Source organism: Brachyistius frenatus, unplaced genomic scaffold (genome assembly GCF_029030835.1).
Source record: "Brachyistius frenatus isolate BFR_SWC_R1_liver_20210118 unplaced genomic scaffold, ASM2903083v1 Contig_21, whole genome shotgun sequence".
In the NCBI taxonomy this organism is placed as follows: domain Eukaryota; kingdom Metazoa; phylum Chordata; class Actinopteri; family Embiotocidae; genus Brachyistius; species Brachyistius frenatus.
The window spans coordinates 3,845,385-3,870,183 of record NW_027210620.1 but is presented as its reverse complement, the minus strand read 5'-3'; the positions used below and the strand labels follow the sequence as shown (position 1 = coordinate 3,870,183).

General features: G+C 43.1%; 1 protein-coding gene across 4 annotated transcripts in view; it reads right to left on the bottom strand.

The window, feature by feature from the left end:
* LOC138619755 (A-type potassium channel modulatory protein DPP6-like) overlaps window positions 1–24,799 on the bottom strand; it is a 189,504-nt gene that overhangs the window by 121,478 nt on the left and 43,227 nt on the right. Inside the window, exon 1 of one of the 4 annotated variants that reach the window (XM_069696482.1) lies at window positions 19,366–19,431. The exons of 2 other annotated variants lie outside the window; for them this stretch is intronic. In XM_069696482.1, coding sequence (XP_069552583.1) covers window positions 19,366–19,416 — 51 coding nt within the window. In that variant the 5' untranslated portion in view covers window positions 19,417–19,431. Of the gene's footprint in view, window positions 1–8,811; window positions 9,246–19,365; window positions 19,432–24,799 lie in introns of those variants that run through there. One more of the 4 variants, XM_069696477.1, reaches the window with a different exon arrangement.

Below are 24,799 nucleotides of genomic sequence, written 5' to 3'. Positions count from 1 at the left end.
TTCAACACACGGGTGGAAATAATCACGTTCGCATTCATCGCACGCAAATACAGAACTCGTCGCTACGGTGTCTACAGCGTAGAGAGCAAACCGACAGTAAATATTAAAACCCGACCAATGATCACACGGCAGGTCGAGTCACGTGATGTCCTTCCCTTCCCGTTCAGCTGTACCTTGTGATCCGCGTCCTCCCCTTCTGACGTTTATTCATGAAACACTACTCATCTTTCATTACACAGCACACCATTCAATTATCCGCCTCCGGTTTTGATCTAGACTCGACTTCCCCCGTCTGTCCCTCCCTCCGTCCCTCCGTCCCCTCCGTGCTTTCCTTTCATCATCCCACATCCTCTGTATCATTGATTTAACCTCACTTTGTACGACCGGCCCCTCAGCCCCCCCCCCCCCACCACCCCACCCGACCCACCCCGCGGACTCGGTTTGAGCCTCCGCCGAAGAAACGTCGCACCCCGACTGTGAGGCAGGAAGAGGACAGCCTCTAGTGGTGCACCGGGGGCACTTCAAGTCAGCCTTCTTTTTCTTTTTCCACAAAACACTCAAAACTCAGAGGAGACGCGGACGCACATTCAGACATATTCACACCCGCGAAGAGGCTCAAAACGCTCGACAGATAAAGATTCGATTGAGCGCAACACGCTTTAACCTGCAGGGGTATTCCCTGTCAAATCACATGAAACAGACTTGTTTATCAATCTTTAAAAGTAGAAGAAAAATTAAAAAAAAAAACACATCCATACGCACGAGGACCGCATCCGAAGAGTGAAACCGAAGCCGCAGAAGCTATAATTGACGCAACTGAACGTCGTCATTTCATACTCGGCTTCCCTGTCGAGACGACGTCCAACATGCTTCCCTGTGATCCGCATTCGTGTTTGTTTGCAGTGCGAAAGATTCAGAAGGGTTTCTGCCCTCTCGGCCGTTTCCCTCCCTAATCTTAGAAAAAAAAACCCTGCGTCCAGTCATAAATAATGACTAAATCAGCACTCCGGTTTTCAGACTCATAAAAGTTCAAAACGCAGCGCAGCTCTTAAAGGCCCGCGCTCGTGTGTGTGTGTGTGTGTGTGTGTGTGTGTGTGTGTGTGTGTGTGTGTGTGTGTGTGTGTGTGTGTGTGTGTGTGTGTGTGTGCGTGTGCGTGTGGAGATTTGTGTATGTGTCGGAGATGGGTGGGGGGTTTCTGCTTTAAGACCCAAAAGAGGAACATTTTTGTTCCCCCCCAACCCCTCTTCCTCCCCCTTTTAGTCCCCTCCTCCTCCTCCTCCTCCTCCTCGTCCTCTCTCGCCACCACGGTGAAAACGCCTCGTGAAGAGGCCGGATATGAATTCATTTTACGCCGAGATGAAGTTATTAATGCCCACCATCTGTTATCGTCAGCGAGCTGCCAGATGAGCAGCGGCAACACAAAGAGGGATTCGAGCACCAGTCGGAGACTTGCAGACGTCAACAGTGAGACGCAAGACGCCACCTCGGTATTGATGAATAGCCTTTTTTTTTTTTTTTTTTTACCAGAGTCATCTATAGCCTGTCCTCCGTTTATTGAGCAGGAGTTCCTCCATTTTTTATTTTTTTTGGTGTGCAAAAGGCAGGTTCCCAGAGACATGACAAAAGCGTAACGGTGATAAGGAGGAGTGCAGCAATGTTGTTCTGCTTCAGCAATTACCGTTATTTCCATTTTGGCAGCCTTCAGTACAAAAACACTGTTGACTGTGTTTCTTGGTTGCTTGTATATTGTATGTATATTATATATATAGATATATACTGTACCGTATGTATATATATATATATGTTGACTGTGTTTATTGGTTTGTTGTATATAATATATATAGATATTTAATGTACTGTATATATACTGTATGTACTGTGCATTTTATATTTATATTTTTTATTTTATTGCTTTTCTATTATATTATTCTATTCTATTATTATTTTATTCTATTGTTTCTATTATTGCTCCTGTATGTATGCTGCTGTGGCGAAAAAATTTCCCCTCGGGGATTAATAAAGTATATACCTACCTACCTACCTACCTACCTACCTACCTACCTACCTTCAGAAAGGACACGCTTGATTCTGCCTTCATTTTGCCCTACAGCGAGCGGCGCAGGATCATTGCATGTTGTTACCCTTTTGTCTGTTCATATTCAATCGCCGGTAGAGATTAAAAGAGTGAAGCTGAGGGAACATGTTGTGTTTAGGGGCACGTTTGTGACTCTGGAAGGACTTCCATTTTCTGCATTTCATAAGATTTCACCTGCCCTTACAAAGATCTAAAGCAGGGGTCTCTAACCTGTCGTCTCGGGAGCCCCCAGCAGTTCACAACCCGGTTCCGAGTACATTCGCGACACAATATGCAACACAATCGATTAACGAACGGACGATCTCCCCTCGCTCCCTCCACGGAGGTGGAGCTCCGCCCACAGTGTGAATAAATGTCACTAAACACGAGGAGCTCTCATATTTTGTCAAAGTAGCTCTCGGAGGAAAAATAGGTTGGATAAAATAGTGCTGCAATAATTCATAAACATTTGTAATGCTTTGCCGTACATTATACATGTCAAAATGCACATATAATATAGCAAGAGCTCCCCGATGATAAATAAACCATACCGTCATTTTACACCCCGCTGGCTGCATAATTCATCACGGGGGGAAAACGGTGCACATGCGAGCGTGTCATGTTCGATCAACATGAAGTGTTCGAGGATGTGTTGATGAAGGAGAAATCAGCACGATGGGGGGAGGGGGGAGCAGAGCTGGAGGTCAAACGGGGGGCTTGTCGCTGAATGTTTATGCTGTGACAGTAATCAAGAAAAGTTATTGTTGACATGAGGCGAGAAGAAAACAATTACGTCTGCTGTTTTTTTGATTGCGTTATTCCCACGACGTGCAGGAGTCTGAGAAGCGCGCACACACACACACACACACACACACACACACACACACACACACACACACACACACACACACACACACACACACACACACACACACAGATCTCTAGATGCCACTGCACAAATCGAGTGTGTAGACTGATGACTCAATCCTTCAAGTGCCATTATTGATCATTCACTGACTATTTACCAATCAACACAAAATAAGACCAACGCCGGGAAACACCGCTTCTGTAATCAAGAGAGAATTACGACAAGAAGCAGTTCATCACTCTGAACTAATTAAGATCAGTTTGCTGGGGACTGAAAGACGAGCAGCACGTGCGGTCACCTTGCTGCTGCCTTTCGGGCCTCCGGGCTGCTTTCGCGAACTATTCTCTTCATTCAATTAACCGCAGCGAAGAACACCGGCGGGAAACCATCACCTCCAAACAAAGACCACCACCGCTGGTGTGATTGAAAAATGACAGGTGACGTAATGAATGAGTGTGGCTGTCGCTGAGGCTGTTATTCAGCAACTGCAGTTGATCACAACATGAAATGCATCCGGATCTCGGTGACTTTAAGCCTCCGGCCGCGCCGGCAGCTCCGTGAGGCTGAACGCGAACATCACGCGCTCACAAGGACGGCGCTGACACACCGATGCCGACTAGGTGCAGCGTGCTGACTTGAGTCACCATCTAAAGTCCCGTGCGTCAGCATGCTGACGTTTGCCGATTAGCACGACGCACGCAGGGCCGGCTGAGGCTGATGGGGGATGATGTCATCATTTTAGCAGGAGTTTTGTGCTGAAAGCAAAATGTTATCAAGGTCACCGTGTCCTCTCTCAAATGAGCGGCAAGTACACTACATCACATTATGAAACAGGTACTGTAACTGGGCCAACTGGAAAACCGAGTACTGATCCAAGTAAATCTTATGACAGAAATTCATGCTTCTGCCAGAAGATCATCAAGATATTAAAAACCTACACAAATGTGTGCATCTTTAACTGTATGTTTACTCACACCGCAATAATAAATAGACTGAATGAAGCTACAGTTTAACAAAAAACATTTGACTCTGAAGTAGTATTTTTTTTTTTTTTTTAAGTCTGCAATGTCTGAATTGCTCAGAATAATACACACACTGAATGGTGATGTCCATAAAGAAAACACGTGAATTTGATATGTGCAAAAACCTCATGTGAACATTTCCATGGGGTAGTGAAGTCCATATAGATTCACATGTGAATGTCAACATGTGTTGTGGTCAACACGTGTCATATATGTGATCCCATGTGGAAAACATGTCATTTTCCATAAGGGCAATCACAACAGACAACTTAAGTAATATAATGTACGTTAATATGAATAGTCAACCACATGTTACTGTTTAAAAAGGGACCATCGTCTTTCAGTGGAATTAAACCGGTGCAGTTGACAGCTGTGTTTGACTAGAGGCGTCACTTTGCTCTCCTTTGATTGCAATATAGAAGAAAAAATAAATAAATAAACTCGAAAATTATAAGCATGGTATATGGAGTGTAATGTAATAAGAAACAGTGAATTTGATCCGCCCAGTGAGGGTAAAAAATGATCCCCATGACTTATTCAGAGGCCTAATATACTCCGGAATAACCTCCACAGCTGCTGACACGATGAGAAAAGAAAGACATAAAGCAGGTTCTATGATATACTGCGTATTTACTGCTTTCTTTTCACCGCTCTTCATCATTGTTATTTGTGTTATCGTAAAAACCCGAATCTGATATTGGTCGGCTTATTAAAAGGGCATTTAAGGGGCTCGGCTGTCCTCGTAATCCATACCCAGAAAAATATCCTCTTTATGTCTGTGCGTGCGTGCGTGTGTGTGTGTGTGTGTGTGTGTGTGTGTGTGTGTGTGTGCGCGCATTGATATGCAGCTCTGGATTTATCCTTTTCTTTTTTCCCCCCCTCATCCTTCTTAATGCAAAGTGCAGGCGCGAAGCCATTAGAAGGCAGAACAAGCAAAATGAGTCGGGAGGGTGTGAAAGAAAAAAAAAAAAAAAAAAAGTCAAACTGCGGGACTACGTGATTCAAACTACACACAGAAACGCATTCACCTCTCGGTGTCCGTCAGAGGTCTGAATCCCAGCCGAGATTTCTCCCGAGTCTCGTTACGTTTGCGCTGATCGTAGCGGACGTATACGAAAACAGAGATGTGTGCTCTTGTAATGGGGTCTGTCGAGGAAAAAAAAAAAAAAAAAAATCACACCGCGGGGATGAAGTGAGTCGAGATCCATTTCTGCTTTTTTTTTTTTTTTTTTTTTTTTTGTCTGTCTTTTTGCTGGTTTAGATACCATCGGAGAGGATGTCTAATTAATGAGGATGAGATGTAAAGACTGCATGTACTCTCAGTTTGCCAAAAGGCTGAGGATGAAAACCCGAAAGGTTTTAACATGAAGAGGGTGAAAGGCTATTTGAAATTATACACTCTTCAAATGAATTACTCAACAATAAAATCCAGCAGATAAAGATGGGAGACAAACTTATTTCATCTATTCCAAATGAAACGCAGTGTTGGGTTCGTTCGGTAACAAAGGCATGCGGGGGGGGGGGAAGCTTTGAGGAAAAAAAGATGTTTGATTAGATTGTAATGAGTTGTTTCACCAGCCTGGAATCGTCATCAGAGAGGATTTCAGACTAAGATCACTATCACATCTATTGACAGAGAAGGATTTAGTCCACAATGGAGAGAAAGTCACACTCTTGCCAAACAAGAGCGATAATGAGCCGGTTTAAATGCATTGTCTGTTTGAGGGGGACGGATTCCTCGGCCATGGAGAACAAAAACACCGATCAGTGACTTAATACAGAACTGGAAGTATAAACGAAGCAATCCGTTATATAAATACTAGGATTTGATCATTCTGTTGGTGTTAATTTGCAGCTACGCAGCATCACATCTGTGACTGTAATCATACAAAAATGATCTTAATTCCTGTTATAAATCCATATTCATGCGACACGTGATATTTATTTAGGAACTTTGCTCATTACTTTTGGTGGAAATTAAATGTATTTGACTTTTTTAGTACTTAAATACAGCTTTAAGGTATTTGAGTGCCTTTTTCCAGTTTGATTCTTTTACTGCATTTGAAATAGACACGTGTTTGAATCCACTGGATTAATGTGACTGCTGCTGTAAACCAGATTACGTTTTGTTGCACCAAAGAGAGACGCTCCTCTAGAACTACATGGTTTTATTAAAACATCTGTTCAAGGCAAATATGCAATGTTAGATTCGATTAGATCAAAGTCCAAACAACAGATTTCTGTATCAGAATTCAGTTTTTTGTTATTCTTACCCCTTTTAAAATCTCGTGACCCTTTGAAGGAGGTCTGACCTCTGCAGGTTTGGAACCACTGGATTAAACTAACCAACTGTATGATGTAAGAGTGCCATCGACCAATCAGTGTCGACGGTAATTGTATCGTGATAGTTTATGTACATTTTGCTGACAACGCTTACGTAATTTTACTTATAAAAATAATTCAAATGTGGGTTTTACTTCAAGGGAGTACTTTTACATTGCTGTGTCGGCACTTTAAGACACGCAAGGAATGTAAAACGCTCTCTATGATAATACCCACTCAAGGTATGGGGGTGATGGAGGGGGGGGGGGCAGAACTGCATGGTCGCTCACTTGATACTTCATTAATTCTTCAGTAGAACAGCCAACTCCCCCACCCCCACCCCGCCTTTTCACTCCGTCTGGTCCTGGATCCAAACTTAAACTGGAATAAGTCACACGGAAGTGAGGACGGAGCGAGTGGATCAAGTTCGGAGGTGGCGGCGCCGTGGGGAGGCGGAGTCAGTGGATGAGCTCTTCATCCCGGCGGGCTCTACTCCTCATCCAAGCAGCGTGATGTAAATGTCACCTCCACCACGCTCGCTCATTAAGGCCACACGGCTGGAGAGCTGCCGAAGCTCGGATTGACATTAAAAAAAAATTTTTTTTTTTTAAAGTGAACCAAAGATAAAAGTAGCGTATAGATACAGTGTGTAGACGTACTGTGAATGTGGAGTTTTAATGGGGGGGGGGAAAAAAAGCACCTAAAATCTGCTCCACGAACAACAACACGCTCTTCGGTTGATGAATATGGACTATACATCACGGTTTGTATTGATTTCAGATCATGTTGGAGTTCTCTGCACCAACAAACACAAAGACAAGACCGCCGGTCAATAAATCAACCTCATGTTATATTCATGCTCACCTCAACCACCGTTTTATCCTCCTGCACCTTCCACTACAGCATGAGAGTTTTAAACAACTGCTATAGCATGTGAGAGCTGAGAAACAGATATTTATGTGGCGATTACTTTAAACACAACAGAAAGAGGAATATATAGTATGTGTGTTTCTTAACCTAGCAGGAAACGAGCAGACCCCAAAACAAATTTTGAAAAGAGAAAAAGGTTGTATCTACAAAAATCATTCAATCTTTTAGAATTCTGTATGAACCTGAAAAGCACCAATCACGGCCCAGAAATGCAAACAGGAAGACCAATCAAGTGCGGTTTCTTTACCCGTCACCTGACTGCTTTACAGACTGGAAGTAAAGGGGTTACAAATATTCACAAAATGCTGCTCATTCAGAAGTTTTGCGATTTGGGAATATGTCTGATTAGAATTTTGCAGGAGGTTCACAGAGATGACTACATTCAAAGCTCATCCCGCCAGACAACACGAACCACCAGACAGAACGAAAGCAACTGCACAAATGTAGAACAAGGAGAGAGAGCAGCAGCGGAAATTAATGGGTCTCAATGTTGCTGAATTGCTTTCTGTGTGCAAATACATCAACTCCCATCAGTAACTCATGCATGGACTTTTGTATAAACACACCAAAAAAAAAAAGATTTGAAAAATTATGATTAAAAACTATTTTTATACTGTGTATTTTGGATACATTTAGTTTTAGTTGAGCTTTGCAAACAAATAAAAGAAGCTCTTTAAAAGCTTTGTATGGTTGTAGATTTCAGCACCATGGACAGCGATAGCAGCGGCTGGTCATGAGAGTTTCAGCACGCCGGACAGCGCCACCTGTGTTCTCGTCTACTTTAATTATTTGGCAAACGTTTCAGACTCAGACAGGTGCTTTGAAACGGCCAAACATGGATTATAACACCACGGCCACCCACCCACCCCGCCCCTCCCCCATTATAAACAGCCGAGGTGGAATTTATACCAAAAAAAAAAAACAAAAAAACCTTCCTCTAATAAATCATCAGGGGTAAACAAAAGCATTATCCGGAATTTGCGTTGCAATTTGACAGGACAAGGTTTCGGTTAAACATGCGGGATGGGGGAATTAAGCTGACAAGGAACCCACCACAGTGGGCATGTTTGGAGGGAAAAGAAGACTCAGAAGAGGAATAATGATCACAGTGGATCCTCATAAAGCCGGTCATTTGAGGTTTGTCGTACATCGGTTCCTATCTACGTCGAAGGCGTCGCTGCATGTGTAAAAAGTAATTCGAGATAAACAGTCGATTTTTGTGTCAAAACGCCGACGTGCCATTTGTAGGATTTATTAGGAGCCCAGACGGCGCCGCGGAGCGTCTACTGATTTACAGGAGACGTAACCGACGCGTCATTTATTGACACGAGCCAACCAATTGAAGCGATGACGCACAAGTTTGACAACTTTGTCTTTAAAAGGGAGCGGGGGGGGGGGGTCGTAATTAAAAGCAAAAACAAAAAAAAGGGATTAAGTAGTGTCGTTTTATCAGATGTAAAACCTATAATAAAATATCCCGTCATGGAGGCTGTAACTCGGTTGCGGAGATATTAGTTTTTTAGCTTTAACGATCTTAAAACGGTCTCAAAACGTAACCGGACAAGTGAAGGTGATGACAGCGTATGTTTCTTACGTCCTCGTCCTCGCAGTGCCGGTACTGATGCTGCAGCTGCGGTCGCTGGCTCTCCGCCGCCCGCTCCCCCTCCACACCTTGCCCGAGGAGGCGGCTCGCCTCTGGAGGGTTGGGGAACGTTTTGTTTGTGTTGATCTTGCCGGCGAATCTCTGATACAGTGACGCCATGTCGTCCTACTTGTCAAAAAAAAAAAAAAATTGTAATAAAAACTTGTCGAAGGCTTTGTTCTCAACCGATAGATAGCAAGAACAAACAAAACAAAAAAAAAGTTAGAGGAGGCGAATCAGCTGGTGAACGGCCGGAGTGATTCCATTTAAAACGAAGCTCAGTTGAGAGAAAGAGGAAATCACTCCACGCCGCGTTCAGGATTCACGGCACGTACTTTTCCAGACTCAGTCGGGTCCTCACCGATCCTGCAGCGACCCAGCTTCCGCGCTCCCCACCACCACCACCCCACACACACACACACCCCCTCACACCCTCCCAACCTGGTGCAAAAAAAAAAAACCAAGCGAGGGGCTGGTGACAGGAGACCGAACCGAGCACTCCGGAGCCCCAAAGACGGAGAAGCCAGCCTCAGCTGGATCAGATGGTATGTCCCGCCGTCTCTTTCCCTCCCTCGTGGCAGAAAAGAAAGTGACCGCTGATGCACGTTCGGCCACTAATAAGGTCTTTGTCTTACAAGTCAGCACAGAGACCGGCCGGTGCTCCAAACAGCCGCCAATGACGCAAACCAACACATGATTTCAGAGGTTTTGCGGTCGAAAGTTATTATGACTTGGCACACAGAGCGGGATCCAAGTGTTTCCATCAGTTTCTATATTTTTTGCCTCCATTCGGGTCTAATAAGAGAGGGGAGGGAGGGGGTGGGGGGTGACGATGCAGAGAGCAAGAGCGCCCCCACGTGGAGAGAAGGGGCAGACAAAAGTTGACAGGCATGGCACATTTTTAGGGAGACAGGATTTGATAGACCATAAAATAAGATTAATCTGTCTGACATCACTCAGAGATTTTCCACAATTTTAATCCCCAATCTTGTTTTGTTTTTTTTCCACCAGGTTTCATGTGACAGGTGACAAGTGATACTCATTAGTTTTCTTCTAGCGAGTCCGCAAATACAGCAAATTACAGGGACCGCTGGGTTTAGATGGGTTTACGGTTGCAAATGACGTGTTTCTGCATATATGATCCTTTTTTTACCACCGTTAAAACCAAATAAACTCACACTTTAAACCTGAAGCGATACAGTATGGTGCACACGTGGCACTAATTATTGTCATTATTGATTAATCGGCCAGCTATCATGTTTGATCGAATCATTCTATAGTTAAATTTAAATATAAATAATAGGAAATAGAGATTTTTTTAATCTGACTTTATATTAACTTTATTATGACATATGACCAGAAAGGCATTAAATCTTCACATCTGAGAGGCCGTAGTTGCTGAATGTTTGGCAATGTTGCTTGATAAAGGAGTGATATGATTTCTTAATGATCAAAAAGTAGTTGATCAAATCAATTAATCTCACAAAAATTAGAAATAACAACTCAAAGTTTTGAAGAATGTAATTGAGTCAATTTCCTGCTGCTGCAGCAAACTATGATAGTCCATACATCCAAAAACAACAACTAAAACATCAACAGACATATAAAACTGGCTCTATGTATCGCTGGCTGTCCTTAAACCACATAAATCAGCGTTATTAGCAATTCCAGTTCAGGAAGAGTCAGTCGTACAAAACAGACCCAGAATCCATCATCTGATTTGATTTGTTGGCCTCAGAGGACACAGAACGCCTCCCTCTGTGTCCTTAAGAAGAACGGCATGCTCGGATTTAAAAACACAGTCATCCACTCATCACAGCCCGAATAACTCACGGGTTCCAGGAGCAGGCCCGACTACTTTGGGAGAATCTTAAAGTTGCGCTAAACGCAAACAGCCAAACCAGCTCCTCCATGTTCAAAGTCTACCCACGGCAAAAAAACAACAACTCACATCTGCTCAGATTTACCTTTTAATTAAGATGCCTTCCTGAACCGATTAAAAACACACTGCATGACGTGATTACTCAGCTGCACACACACACACACACACACACACACACACACACACACACACACACACACACACACACACACACACACACACACACACACACACACACTCCTCCTCTGCTGTGGTTCTGCAAAAATATTTGACCATTGATTTCCAAGAAAGGTTTCATAAAAGAAAAAAAAAAGATGCTTGCATGTTTCAACCCATCAAATCTCTCTCAGACTCTCTGGCACAGGATTCACAAATGGAATTCAATTTTTAGCCACTGTAGTGATGCGATTACGAAGAGGGAAAAAAAGAAAAGGAAAAAAAACACAGTCCGGGGAACAAGATTTGGCAAACTGCAGGAGATCCTAAGGGTACTGATGCAATACCGTTTTAATGTGGACTGCGGAGTGTGTGGAACACCTTCAACCTGATTACTAATACAAGGGGAAATAAATGATATGAAAGTTCCCGGACCTGCCATGTGGTCTGCGTTAGCCAGTTCACCTCCTGAGATCAAAAACAACATGAGAAAGAAGTAAAATTAGGATTATTTCCAGGCTTCTCTGTTGTTGGATGAGGAGTTAAAACCGCAGCAGGCTGCGAGCAGATCAACTGGGCAGCAGAGGGCAGACCTGCGTGGTCTAAGCACCGCCAGAAGGACTGGCTGATATCAGCTGAAGGGAGACTCTGAGAGGACGAAAAGAAGCAAAAGGAAACAAACTCACTGTGTGTGTGTGTCTGCAAAGGACATTTCCAGATCTCTGAGCATAACAGAGGATTTAGAGCAGCTTCAGTTGCTTTTTTTTTTTTACTACACCCACAATTCACATGGACCTATTGCGTAATCGTACGTGAATGCAGCCCTCTCTGACGGGCCACTGGGGAGTGACTCCTGGAAGTCACCGTCAAGAAATCACTCCAGTAGTCTGCCATTAATGTGTATTTCATTCTTGTTTTCTAAAACTCATAAAAAGCTATTAAATATTAGATAAACAGCGACGAAGGCAAATCTTAACACTCAAAAATCCAGCTAAATTAGATACAGTGGATAATCATTTTCCAAAACAAACAAACACCGACATCTAGTGGATAAAAGGAGCTTCATATCTATATATTTATTTCAGAATTTTGAATAAAGGTTGACCGAAAAAAGATCACTGCTGCAAATTCGCATGCATTCACAAAGGCTGATGAGTTCACATCCTGTTCTGTCAACCGACCGCCTTGATTTATGGTGGATAGTTTCTCATTTCATGCTACTCTGTGAGAGCTACGCTTATCGGGCCACATGTCTCTCCCCCTGGAAAGGAAAGTACTATGGAGGGCTGCAGTCTCTAAAAAAAAAAAAAAAAAAAAGAAGAGGAAGGCGATGTAGAAGCAGATGCTCCTCTCAGGTGGCAGAAGGAGTTCTCCGGTCGCCGTCCGTAATATTTTCCCCAAAGCCGCGTCGCTGCCGGAAAATGTTGAGCTGCGGGGCTGCCAGACAGCAATTAATGTGTGCCAAGGGAGGCGGTCAATCATCCTGACAGGCTTTAAGTAACATGAATTAAACAAGAGGATCAATTTTTGTTGATGCGGGAGGAATAAATGTCCATAATTTGAATAAGATCATATTTGAGAGGGAAGTTCACCCAAATCATTTTTTCCTTATGTCGCTTTAAGGTTGATAATCCACAGACCTTGCTGTGGACGGTTCTCTTCTCTATTTCTTTGGTAGAAAGCAGTCAACCCGATATCACGCCAAAGTGTGTAAAACACCACAAAGTCCACTAAAGGATACCGCAGTGTCGTGTTTAGCCTCTTCCAAGCATGAAAAGTAAAGTGCCCTTCAGCCCACAAACTGAAAATATAAGTGGACGTAGTACCGGGTCTGTAAAACGAGGCTGACGTGTATTAAAACTGCAATACCACAGAGGGCCACTAGGGCTGGGCTTCAAAAAGGCTCCGCCTCCGTAGACTCCCATTCAACTTCTCACATGAAATACAAAGTCAATACATTTTTCCACAAGTGATTTTGGTCTCTGCTTCTCATTAGTTTTCTGGCTGTCAATCTGAAAATAACCCGTATTTTTGGTGCCGTGTCTGTTTGATTGACAGGCCTGTGGACAGTCAGGTTTCCGCTATTGATGGGCGGGGCATAGTTTCCTCAGTTTCCTCTCCACTTGGTCATATGACCTCCTTTTTTTTTTTTTTTTACCCTGATCATACATGCATGTACTTTGCACACCTACGTGATAATATAATGAAAACCTGACACTGACACAGTGTCCTCTGGTGGACTGATGGGTGTATTACACCCCTACATATGTGATACTGCTACTGATTTAGTTAAAGCAAAATCTAAAACATGGGCAAATTAACCCAAAACTACCTGCATTTGTAATTTAGGTCAACTCCGACTTTAAAAAGAATAAATATTCAATAAAAAGACAGAAGAGTCGTACGGTGCTGCTCCTCTTGTTTAAACACGTGGCGCTTAATCAATCCGGCTGCTGAACGAGAAACAGAAGAGAGGAGGACGAGTTTTGCAGCTTTCTGTGGAGGTAAAAGACAAGTTTGACCTTGTCAGAGAAAAACAAAAAGAAACTCCCCCTATTGAAGCTGCGATGGGAGCAGGCACTCACAGCAGGAGCAAAAGATCAGGTGAGGGGCAGCCAGAACTCATGAATTTATACTGCGGTGTCACATTTCTCTGTTGTAGACCATTTCTCACCGGGAATACTGTCACAAACCTCCGCCTCCCCGAGCGTCACGGAGGGAGGATCAATCCGGCCATTACCCGCGGTGTGTTAGGGTTCTTTTGGATCTCTGCTTCATGACAAGAGAACCCAGTTTGCCAGCTGCAGTCATTTTTGCACACCCTAACACGCGTGCCTAAGTATCACCACCATGTCGCAGCAGCAATTTAAATCGTGGGTAGGGTAGAAGTCTGATTGATCTTAAGGGTTTTCTGGCTAGGTGCGTTCTCAGGGAAGGACCAGGCTGAGTTTTAGCTGGAGATTAAAAACCTTTTCTTTGCGTCCTATGTGTTTGTGTGCGTGTGTGTGTGTGTGTGTGTGTGCGCGTGTGTGTGTGTGTGTGTGTGTGTGTTTATGGCTGCCGGCTAGAGGCTTGTTTTGAATGACAGGGGGAGATTGAAGGTGCTGGAGCCTGACGCTGTTGGACTTAAAATTAAATGGCCAAATTAATAGGTGCTGTCACTTTGCCGCTGCGAAACCACCTACTTGCCTCAACAGCAATCCGACCGTAACACCTTTCTTTGATCGACACCCCCCACCTGCCCGACGCCGGGGCTCCGATCTCTCCCGACGAATTAGAGCATTGCGAGGGGAGAAACGAATCTCCGAAAAATGACAAATAACAGGGGAGGTAAAAGTTTTGACAAATCACATTTTGCTCATTCTGCAAGTTTTATGATGTGTCCGTATCAACTGTGGAATTCGGCAGCAAAGTGACATGAAGCATGGCAAATTGAGTCGAAATCCTATTTGAAATGGCCGAGATAAAGTCCCCGGGAAATTTAGATGGACACAGTGAGCAGGGGGAGGAGGGCAGAGAGGTGGGTGTGGGGTGGGGTGGGGGGGGGAGGATAGAAAAGAGCCAGGAGTTGTGAGCGGGCGTGAGGCGCAACCGCGGGCGAAACATCGAGCACATATGAAGTGTAAGAGGCACAAAGGTAATTTGCAGATGCAAGGCTGGGCGGGAAGGGGAAGAAAAGCAAAGGAGAAAAAAAAAAAAGAAGCATTTCGGTTATCTTCTCTGTTGACTTGGATCCCATTTCCCAGGCAGAGCCAGCAGAATAATTTTACATATGGTGGAGATGGTGGTCCAAGTAGAAAGAGTCTGTTTGCTGCCGGTTGATTTGTCAATCTGGCGGCTCAGCAATAAAACAACAAATCCAGTAGCAACGACGGGGTGGGGAAAAAAAAAAAAAAGCGTGCGAAATCCAGAGTTGAAATATTGACTTTTTTTTCGGATGGCATCATCCAGTAAATTCTCTATTAGCTCCCTCCAGCTCCTATTTGAAGCGACGTGACGTTTTATCCGACGGAAATATTCAAACCCGAGACGCGGCTTCTTTTTTTTTTTTTAGCCGCGTTAACGGCAGCCAGTCGGGTTCAAACTGAAACATCTTCCCGACCAATAGGCAGATTACCTCGAAGATTTTCTACAAAAATTTGTGATCCACAGAAGACAGATCTCCCTGAATCGGTAACTTTTACTTCACTGTCGCCACGGAGCTTCAGGCGAATAACTGAAGACTGAACGGTAAAAACGTTGATGTTCTGACTTCAAGTTTCACATGTCCACCTCTTTGGTTTGTGATTAAAACTGTACAACTAAAGATATTCCCATCATCTTAAGCAATACTTTGTGTCTATTATATTTTTGCAAGTGTTAGCACGCTAACACACTCAAACTAAAACCAGTGAAAGGCTGTACCTATCATACATTAGCATGTTCGCATTGTCATTCTTGGCACGTTTACACGATTAGCCATACAATTAGGCAAATGTTATGTTTACGTGAGCTTGTTGAAATCAGACACACTCTAGTTTACTCTTTTTTAAAGCTACATAATGTTTAAACTGAACTTCCCCTCCAAATTTTTCATTTGATCTATTTTATGTTTCTTATGACAGCAAGCGAGATTTAAGAGTCTGTAACTGTAACAGTAAAAACGTATGGCCAATTAGAGACTCTTTGAATATAAACAAACTAAATCATTTGTTTACTCTGCTGTACCAAAAACATACAAAACCCGTCCAAACCAAAAACCTGGGTACCCCCAGACCCTTGAATTGTTCTTATACGGTTCCACCGTGTGCTTAAACTTAAACCTAAGACACATTGTTATGCACGTAAACCTAAAACTCAGCCCGACACATTTGGCATATTTAAAAACTAAATTGAGTTTAAGTGATGTAGATCTGAACAACGATTGGCTGTTTCAGCATGAGCCGACCAGCGGGCTGCTGCTTGATGAACTATGTTAAGGCCGTACCGGTCGATTCATTAGAAGAGTTATTAGATAAGAGGCACGAAGAATAAGGCAAGACTTCAGGCGTCTAGAAGCTTATTACTCTATCGTTTTTCTTGTTGTTGTTTTTGCTGCAAACACTGCTGACTGCAGCACAACAAACACCCGCAACCTGTTTATTTATACCTCCAGAAGTCCTCAAATTATAACGGAGAGGTTTACTGAAGGCGTGGCCGGAGTTGGAAAAAGAAAAAGCTCTAAGGAATGAGCGGACAGGACAAGGAAATGAATGAATGGTGCTAAGAAGAGAAAGAGGCGAGGGTTGGAAAAGTTCTGATGAATTTGCCTGACCTGGACTGCTGGCATTTAAACTTGCCACACACGTACAGTGTGTGCGCACACACAAACACACACACACACACACACACACACACACACACACACACACACACACACACACACACACGCTCCTCAAACCCATGAATGTGAAAAAGCTTTGTTATTACTACAACAACCTGCTGTCATTAACTGATGGCTCTTTAATTTGTTTTACCAGAAGATTCCAGCCACAGTTTTGACGGCAGGCCAAGTGAAGTGGCCAGAACGTATTAGCCACGGCTTCAATTAGCACAACAACAAAAAAAAAAATCAATACATTCAATCCCACATTAGTCTTTTCTCTACTCAGCTTCTTTTTTTTGGGGGGGGGGGGTATTTTGGCTCAGAAAGTGAAAAGGTTGTGTGAATGACAAAAAAACAAAAACAAAAAAATATATATATATATAGAAAAGCTGCGGATTTAAAGTCATTATTGATTTATTTGAGGAAGACCTAAATGCCAGAGGAGCCGTGCCAGAGACAAATGTCCGCAGAGAAAATCACTTATTCATATTTCAGCCTTTGCTGTTTGTTGCGGTCAATGATCTGTCGTAAAAAAATAAAAATAAAAAAAATCAATACTGAATCTCGCTTTTTTTTTTTTTTTCTTTCCCAAATATACCTCCCATTTTTACAGAACTAATCCGCCACATACCACAGAAAAAGTGTTTTCCAATAACATCTGTATTTCTATCAAAATGTCATTAAAATACATTCCTGCACTCTGCTGCACTCTCCATTTCACCCCTTCCGTTTCTTACTTTAGCGAATGAAGAATTTCTGGTGTTTAAAGTGAAGAATTTTCCATTAGAGATAATAGTTCATGAGCTGGAAACCTAATGTCACAGAGCGATTGGAATTAGACACATTAGCTGGGAAATGAGACATAGTTTGGTAGAGAAGTGATGTGTGCTGTCTGCCTGGGGGAGCTATAAGGGGGGAACTTTGGGAGCTTTGTGTTGAAACCTGACCACGTGAAAAAACTCAGACAGGGGGGGGGGCTGGCACTCGTGGGACGTACATTATCTCATGTGCACCGTCTCAAACGGACGACCCCCGGTGCTCCGGGGACGACGAGGAGTGAGAGTATGGGACACCAGTTCATAACTGCTTAAGTGTACCGGTGGTGACGAGTTCATGAAACATACCAAGACTGTAAGAGGACGGACGGGCGACGCTATTATGAATCAGCTCGAGGCTTGAAGACAAAGACGAGGGTTTGGCGTCAATGAAGCAAATCATTTAGAAACACATCTAAAAGCACAATTTGAGTGTCAACTGTAAAAAAAAAAAAAAAAAAAAAAAAAAAGATTGCAACGTCCATTTCTAAACTGTCCGCTGCTGATAGAAAACAGACATAAACATCGACCTGCAGCGATGGCCAACAATGCCAGCGATGCAAAAAGTGTGATTTTATGTGCTAATTATGTGAAGACAGCAGTAAAAGTCAACGACTACCAGTTAATGGAGTAAATAAAAAAAAAAGAAAGCAGAGGATCTGAAGAGGAACCGAACTGGCCGTATGAAGTTTGTGTTTTCACGTGCTGTTAATTTGAGTCAGCCGCTCCCTTAACAGCAGCTGTGAAGCAGCTTATGCTTGTTGTCAGTATGTTGCTTCCAGTGTGCTTCTTTTTTTTTTTTTTTTTTTTAAACAGATTTCAACAGCATTTGTCGGCCAGAACAGGTGTTACAGGATGAGTCACGACAGGCTGATCATCATTTCTCACTAGCAGCTGTGAGGGTTGTCTACAACTTCGCTAGACACTCTAATGCGTGTTTAAGAACACATTAACACCCAATCACGGTTTATCACTTAGAAATATGGCAGATTCTTGCAGGGACTTCACATTTTCTCGTGCCATTATAGTTGCAGCCTTTACAAAGTTCATAAATGACTTCTTTAGGTTCTCTGACAAGTGCACCATTTTTTTTTTTTTTTTTTTTGCAGATTTTCTTTCTTAATGTGCACAAATGCGCGTGAACATGCGTACATGTTGCGCATTACTTTGTGAACTCTCTTTACCGTTTCAGCTCCCGACATCTTAGCCCAGCTAATTAAATTGTAGAGTTCCCCTCTCACGGAGACGACGTGATCTGAGCAGGTGCGACTTGAGGTGACTTCAGCCGTGGTTAAAAATTCAAAGGTGTTTAATCAGAGCTGCACACTGCAGTCAGCGTACAGCGGCTTCACTTCATCTCGCATGTTATTCCCCATGCCTTCGGTCTGACTGCACTGCCTTCATTTATTGGAGTTGCATTTTGTTATGCAGCGCCTGTAGGCATTTAGTTATTACAAGTATCAAACTGCTGAAATCCAGAGTCCAGCAAATCCACCTCACAAACATATATATCTTCCAAGTAATGTGAAAGTTGTTAATTCCCACCACAAGCCGCCGCAGCCAAGGCCACTTGACAAGTGTGTTGCAGCAGCGTACATTTCATCCCCCCCCCGACAAGCGAACACAAGCGCTAAATCACTCACCTCTGGCCCGATCCCGGTTCTATCAGACCTACGGGTGTGAGCAAAACTTCGATGAGCTTTCAAGGGGTTCAAATGAGGCGACCAAATGAGCGGATGAAGGAGATCAAAAACGTGAGTGGGGAGAGGTTGACTTTTATGAGACAGCTGGAGAGGCAGATTTAATGTCCACCTCAGCTCGGGAGTCTTGAGAGACAGTGAGTGAGTTATGAAGGTGAGCCCCCCCCCCCCCCCCACCACCCCCCCACCCCGCCCCGGGGGCAGCGCTGGCCATCAACAAACGGGTCTTCCTGTCATTGGAACCAGACGATATATAACACTCACAGTCGGGTGATCCGACACGATGACGGGACCAAAAATCACACTTAAATTGCAGACTGTAACTAATATTTTCATTCCAATTAAAGTCGCGCATGCAAAATACATTTAAATATGATTTGCAAGTGATCTTAATTAAGTAAAACTGGAACAGAAACTGGAAATAATTCATCAAAAAATGTGACCAAAAAAAAGCAGAAATGCAAGTCTGCTTATGGCCAACTGGTGTCATGCAAATCACATATGGGCCTAAAAGCACTAATAAAGAAGAGAAACGGGCTCAAGAAACGCTAAACGATCCGGCACAACAGCATTCACACCACAATATGACAGCAAAATGTCCAAACTTACCATTTTGGAGGTGGTGGTATTGATGTGCTGGGGGACAATTAGCATCGACATGACTGAAGGGACAGCTAAAAAAATTTGTTTTGAAAAAAACCTCCTCCAACACCACCTCTGCCTTCTGCTCTCCTTCTCTACGAATACAGGAAAAAAGTCCTCTGGACAAGTGGCTTGGACGAGTGGGAGGCTTCACAAAAGAGTGAGAGGATTAGTGGAGCCCCTCTTCCTCCAGACCCACGACCCTCCTGTCAGCTGACTGGCAGACTCCAAAGCTCACTTCCAACGTTAGCCAATCAATCACATAGCGACGAGGATTCTGCCGGACGTGCGGTGATCCATTCACCACGACGTGGCTCTTTGGAAATGTGCGCTCCCCCCCCTCCGCCTGTTTCTTCTTCTCCCCACCGACCCACCACACTCCCCCTTTTTCTCCTCCACGGCGCTCTGCCTATCCCTCTTTGACTTTTCTCAGCCCCTCGATCTTCCTCACTGACTCCAGCTCCCTTACAGGGTTTATCCGTCTTTGTCTTTCCAAGACAAGTCGCCTTCTCGAAACTCTCCCTTGTAGTAGCTGCAGAGGGTCCGTGTGTGTGTGTGTGTGTGTTTGGCTGTCCCCCCCCCCTCCTCCCCAATTCATTCTCAGTCTTATCCCTTACCTTCCTTCCTACCTTACCCCCCCTCTCCTCCCTCCCGCTATAAGCTCTTCCCTCACAAGAGGCTGCCTGTCTTTTTTTCCGGCAGGGTTCAGCACCTGAACTAAATTGGAGGTTTAAGCATAAACTGTTGGTCTGGCCATGAGAGGCATCTGGCAGCAAACGCAGCCAAACACCGTTCCTTACATCTTCATCACTGCTTTAGTGAGGCAAAAGTGTGTGTGTGTGTGTGTGTGTGTGTGTGTGTGTGTGTGTGTGTGTGTGTGTGTGTGTGTGTGTGTGTGTGTGTGTGTGTGTGTGTGTGCGTGCGTGTGCGTGTGCGTGTGCGTCGGCTGAGAGTTGGCAGGTGGGCAAAGAGACAGCGAGACAGAGGAAGGGGGGGGCGAGGGAGAACACAGAAGAGCAGACGGGAAACAAAAACCTCTGTGCCGCTATAATAATGCGGCACAAATGCAACCGAAATGCACCAAACAGAAGCAGCTACATGCAAAAAATAATAATAATAATAATAATAATAATAATTGTTATATGATGATTGGATGACTCAACTTATTGCACATCAAAACTGTCTTCAAGGTAACTTTTACCCGAGTTTGTGTTTCTGCAGGTCTCGAGATGAACGAGGTGTCTGCGGCTGCCGTCCCCCCAATCTGCAGATCAATTTAATCAGTCCCTGTGATGGGCTGTAATAAAGTGGCGGTGATACATTCGTGCCATGAATTGCACCTCGTAAATTATCCCGACCTCTTTGGGATATTGGTCGTGCGCCTAGCCCGGGACCAATCGAAATTTATGTAGTGTTTCTATCCACAGCGCGGTGCACCATTGTGCCAAAGTGGAACGACTGGTTGTACACTTGCCCCACACAACAACATTAGTGAGGCCAGCAGCTAGTAAACGAGAAGCAGTGGAACACCAGAGCAGAGGCACCGGGCTAGGATTGAAAAAGATTGAAGTGGTTTAACTCTGGGAAAAACAAACTCGTGTGACAAGAAAGTTCTGAAAGTTTTTAGATTCCAGTTTAATTTGCTCTGTAAATATTGATCCAACGCTGCAAACTTTCAACTTTATTTTGGTCTAAAAAAAAGACCCCAAAAAAATGCAAGTTAGGTAACTTCAAATTCAAGAGGTAGAAGCTCATTCTGCTGTGAAACATGTCACATTCGAGACTCTCAAATAGCAGCCGTGGATGACATCTACAGTACTTGGAAAATCAAAAGGCCTCAGTGAGCGAGCTTACGACAAAGGTCCTCTAACAGTGATGCATCAATCCAACTTTTTCTCTCCCAATAGCAATTTTAAAGACGGCTTCTGGGCATCTGCCAGTACAAAGTACTGATCCATTTCCCCTGATTTAAATTCTGTGGACGAGTCTGCATATGAGTCAACAGAATCATTTTTATGCGAGCCAATATACGGCCAAGAAAAGTTGTAGCACTAAAAAAGTTAACAGCCTGCCGTGATAGAGTGAAAGTATGAACAGGTACTACATCTACTTAACGCAATATGGTCATTAAAAGCGCTCAAACTCATCCAAGGAAATGTAAAACCCCATGTCAAGCATCGGCATCAGGACGTTCTGCTTTTAACAACGTTTATTACTTAGAACTCGTATTTCTACTACTTTTAGTCCAGATTGAAATATTTCAACAACTACTAGAAAGACAATCAGGCAGTTTTGAACAGACATTCGTGTTCTCAAAAGCTAATTGTCTGAACCATTTACCAGCAGATTCCCATTTGTGGTTTTGTATGAAATGTCTCAGTGTCTATAAGGATGGATCGTCACAGTATCTGTTGCTTTGTGCCATCATCAGTTCAAAACGTTCCCAGCACTTTTGGTTTTGGACCAAATATTCTTCCAATATCTTCAAATGTCGCATTTTGTGCTAAGCAGCAAAATGTTAGAATGCTAAAACGCTAAAATGCCAGTGCAACATGCGTTTGTTGGCATTACGGTGACGAGCTTGTTAGCGTCGAGGAACAAGCACCACGAGTACAGAGTCGCGGCGCTGCTGCCACGGCTGCACACTCTTTCCTCCTCCTCATTCTGCACACAACAGACGACTGCTGGCACCTTTTTGGCGAGTCAAGCCGTGTCCAACCCTCGAATGTGTTTGAGGAGATATCGTCTAGCAGTGCGTATCTTTATCTCTGTTTGTAGGATTCACTGCCTCAACAACTAAAACACACAAACGACAGGGCTTCACAACTCGTGCGATACATGGTGCTGTAGGATAAGTAGCCAAATCTGCTGCACAAAAGTACTGTTTTTATGACTGATGAATAATTTAGGATCATTCAATTTAGCATTTTCGTGATTTACGGCGTTTGCTTGTCCTCTTGCGGATTTTACACAATAAATGCCTTCTCGGAAATTGAATAAATAATCCATCTTGGGCTGCTGAAAGGATTTTAATTTTAAATGGAGAAAGAGTAAAGTTTATAATAACATTAAAAAAAAAAGCAATGGGGAGGCTTCTTAGAAACACATTATGATCAAATAGACATAAAACGGGAAAATTGTACATAAAAGTCTCCAATAAAAAAAAAAGAAAAAGTAGCTTTCTCTTCTGTGGAGGTAAATAAATGCCCTGAGCAGCACTGCTATATAATTTATGGGATTACGTTATGGATATCCAGGTGTAAAATCTACTGTCAGTTCAGCAATATCTTCAAGGAAATCATGTTGTAAAAACTCAGCAGGTCCATCTGGTCCATTCAGAGACCTGGATCAGGTGCTGGCTGAGCATTTTTCATCTTGACGTCAAACGTTTGATTACGCAGAGTAAGTTACCGCTGCTGCCACAGGGAAAAGAAAAAAAAACTTTCATCCAATGTACAGCACTTCAATTTAAATTGCCCTTATTTTATTTGTTTATAGTTTACAGACTCAGCAGAGCAGCTGATTAGTTGCATTCCAGTCATGGGAGCTACAGTAACTTATAAATTAACCTACTAAATCGAGTTCCTGGTTGGATGAACTGTTTGTGTATCAAATTATGTGGATGAATAAACAAATTGTGTAAGGTATTTTCTCAAATGAAAATTAAATGCAGCCCAAAGTCTTTAACGGAGGGTCAGAAAACATTCGATAAATGCAATAATCTTAACTTTAATTGGAGCTATAAACATCACTTTTGCTCATTTTGACATATTTAGAAATTTTAATTATTGGTTTTATATCACGGGATACATGTTGATGTCCGTGCAACTGGGAAATTTAACATAAATGCAACAAAAATAGTTCAACGTACACCAAATCTCATGAAAGATTAATAACGACGGATTACCATACATGCAATTAGGGAGTGTTCATGGTTGACGGAGTATCAAACACAAAGCCCGATATTGCGTCTGGGCTGTTAACTAATACCTGAACGAGGACACGGTTCTCCGGCTCAACCCTTTAAACCCATTTATTCCATTATTGAGCACTGACTTTTCAATTCCCCCAGATTACAAGAAGGGAGTGAGAAGACAAAATGAAAAAAGTCCCCGAGGTCTGAAGAGGCACTGGAAGGCAATTCCAACATATTGTCTACGAGGATGAGGCTGGATGGAGCCAGAGCCAGACTCACCTCTGCTTGAGGCAAGAAACAGACCAAAAATTTTAAAAAAAAATTTTTTTAAAAAAACACAATCAGATTTAAAACAGTGAAACAATCCAGTGAGAAAAATAACAGCACACCAGGCTGCTGTGAAAGCTTTTAAAAGGGAAAAATAAAGAAAATGTCCAACCGGCAAATTTATTCCAAGCATCACTCAGTGCAAAATAGGAAGCGAAACATATTGCTCTAAATCATCTCTCTGAGAAACGACCATGATGTAGTACAAATCCATTTCAAAATGGCTTTCCATTTTTTTGATTAGCAAGCAGTTCAGCATTTCCCTAATTTAATCTGGCCTCTGAATTGAATTTGTATTACAGCCATAGTTAATAACTTGACATTCAGCGTACGACTCTGTGCTATTTAGATAAGTGATGGGCTTTCTTTGAACTACCACATGCTTCTATGCCAAATTGCCCCATTGCTCATAATAAAACCTTTGTCTGTACGACTCGCTGCTGTTATATTTTATTTCGATTGTTATTAATAGAACTATAGAACATATTGCCAGATCCGTATGTAGAGATCCCATAGTGTATAAGGAAGATGAAGAGCCTTTAAGGGGGATTTGAGAAGAAGAAGAGGTCTGAACTGGCATTCATGCGATGGCTTGTGAATAAAAGATGAAAGTTTTGACTTTGCTCCAAGTTCCTTCACTCTCGTGGCTCATCTCAATTATTAGAGGAGGGTGTAGAGGAGAACTCAGTCGGTAACTACATCCCAAAGAGGAGGCAGCGTGGACTGCTCAAAGAATTTGTTTTCATTTTTTAATACGTGAAGGACAATGAGTGGCACTTCAGAAAGCGTCAAAATCCCCCGAACACAGGGAAACGTCACAATATGGTGAAGCTTAACCTACATTTTACGTGTTGAGTGTCAAAAAAAAGTCCATTATTGTGACCACTTTAGTTTTAGTGCGAATGATAATCTCAGTTTTTAGCTTCAATTGATTTGCCCCAAAAAGGTTTGGAATGAGTGGAAAAGTTTAATCTTATTCTTATCTTGATTTTTAGGCTTTCTGCCTCAAGAAGATGCAAATGAGACGCTGTCGCATCGAGCACAGCTGGGAAGATGCATTTGATGGCAGAAAACAGAGAAATGCACAGGACGAAATCTCAAATAAAGTGCTAATGACCCGAATCTATCACTTTAACCAGACTGAAATGCCTCTACAAA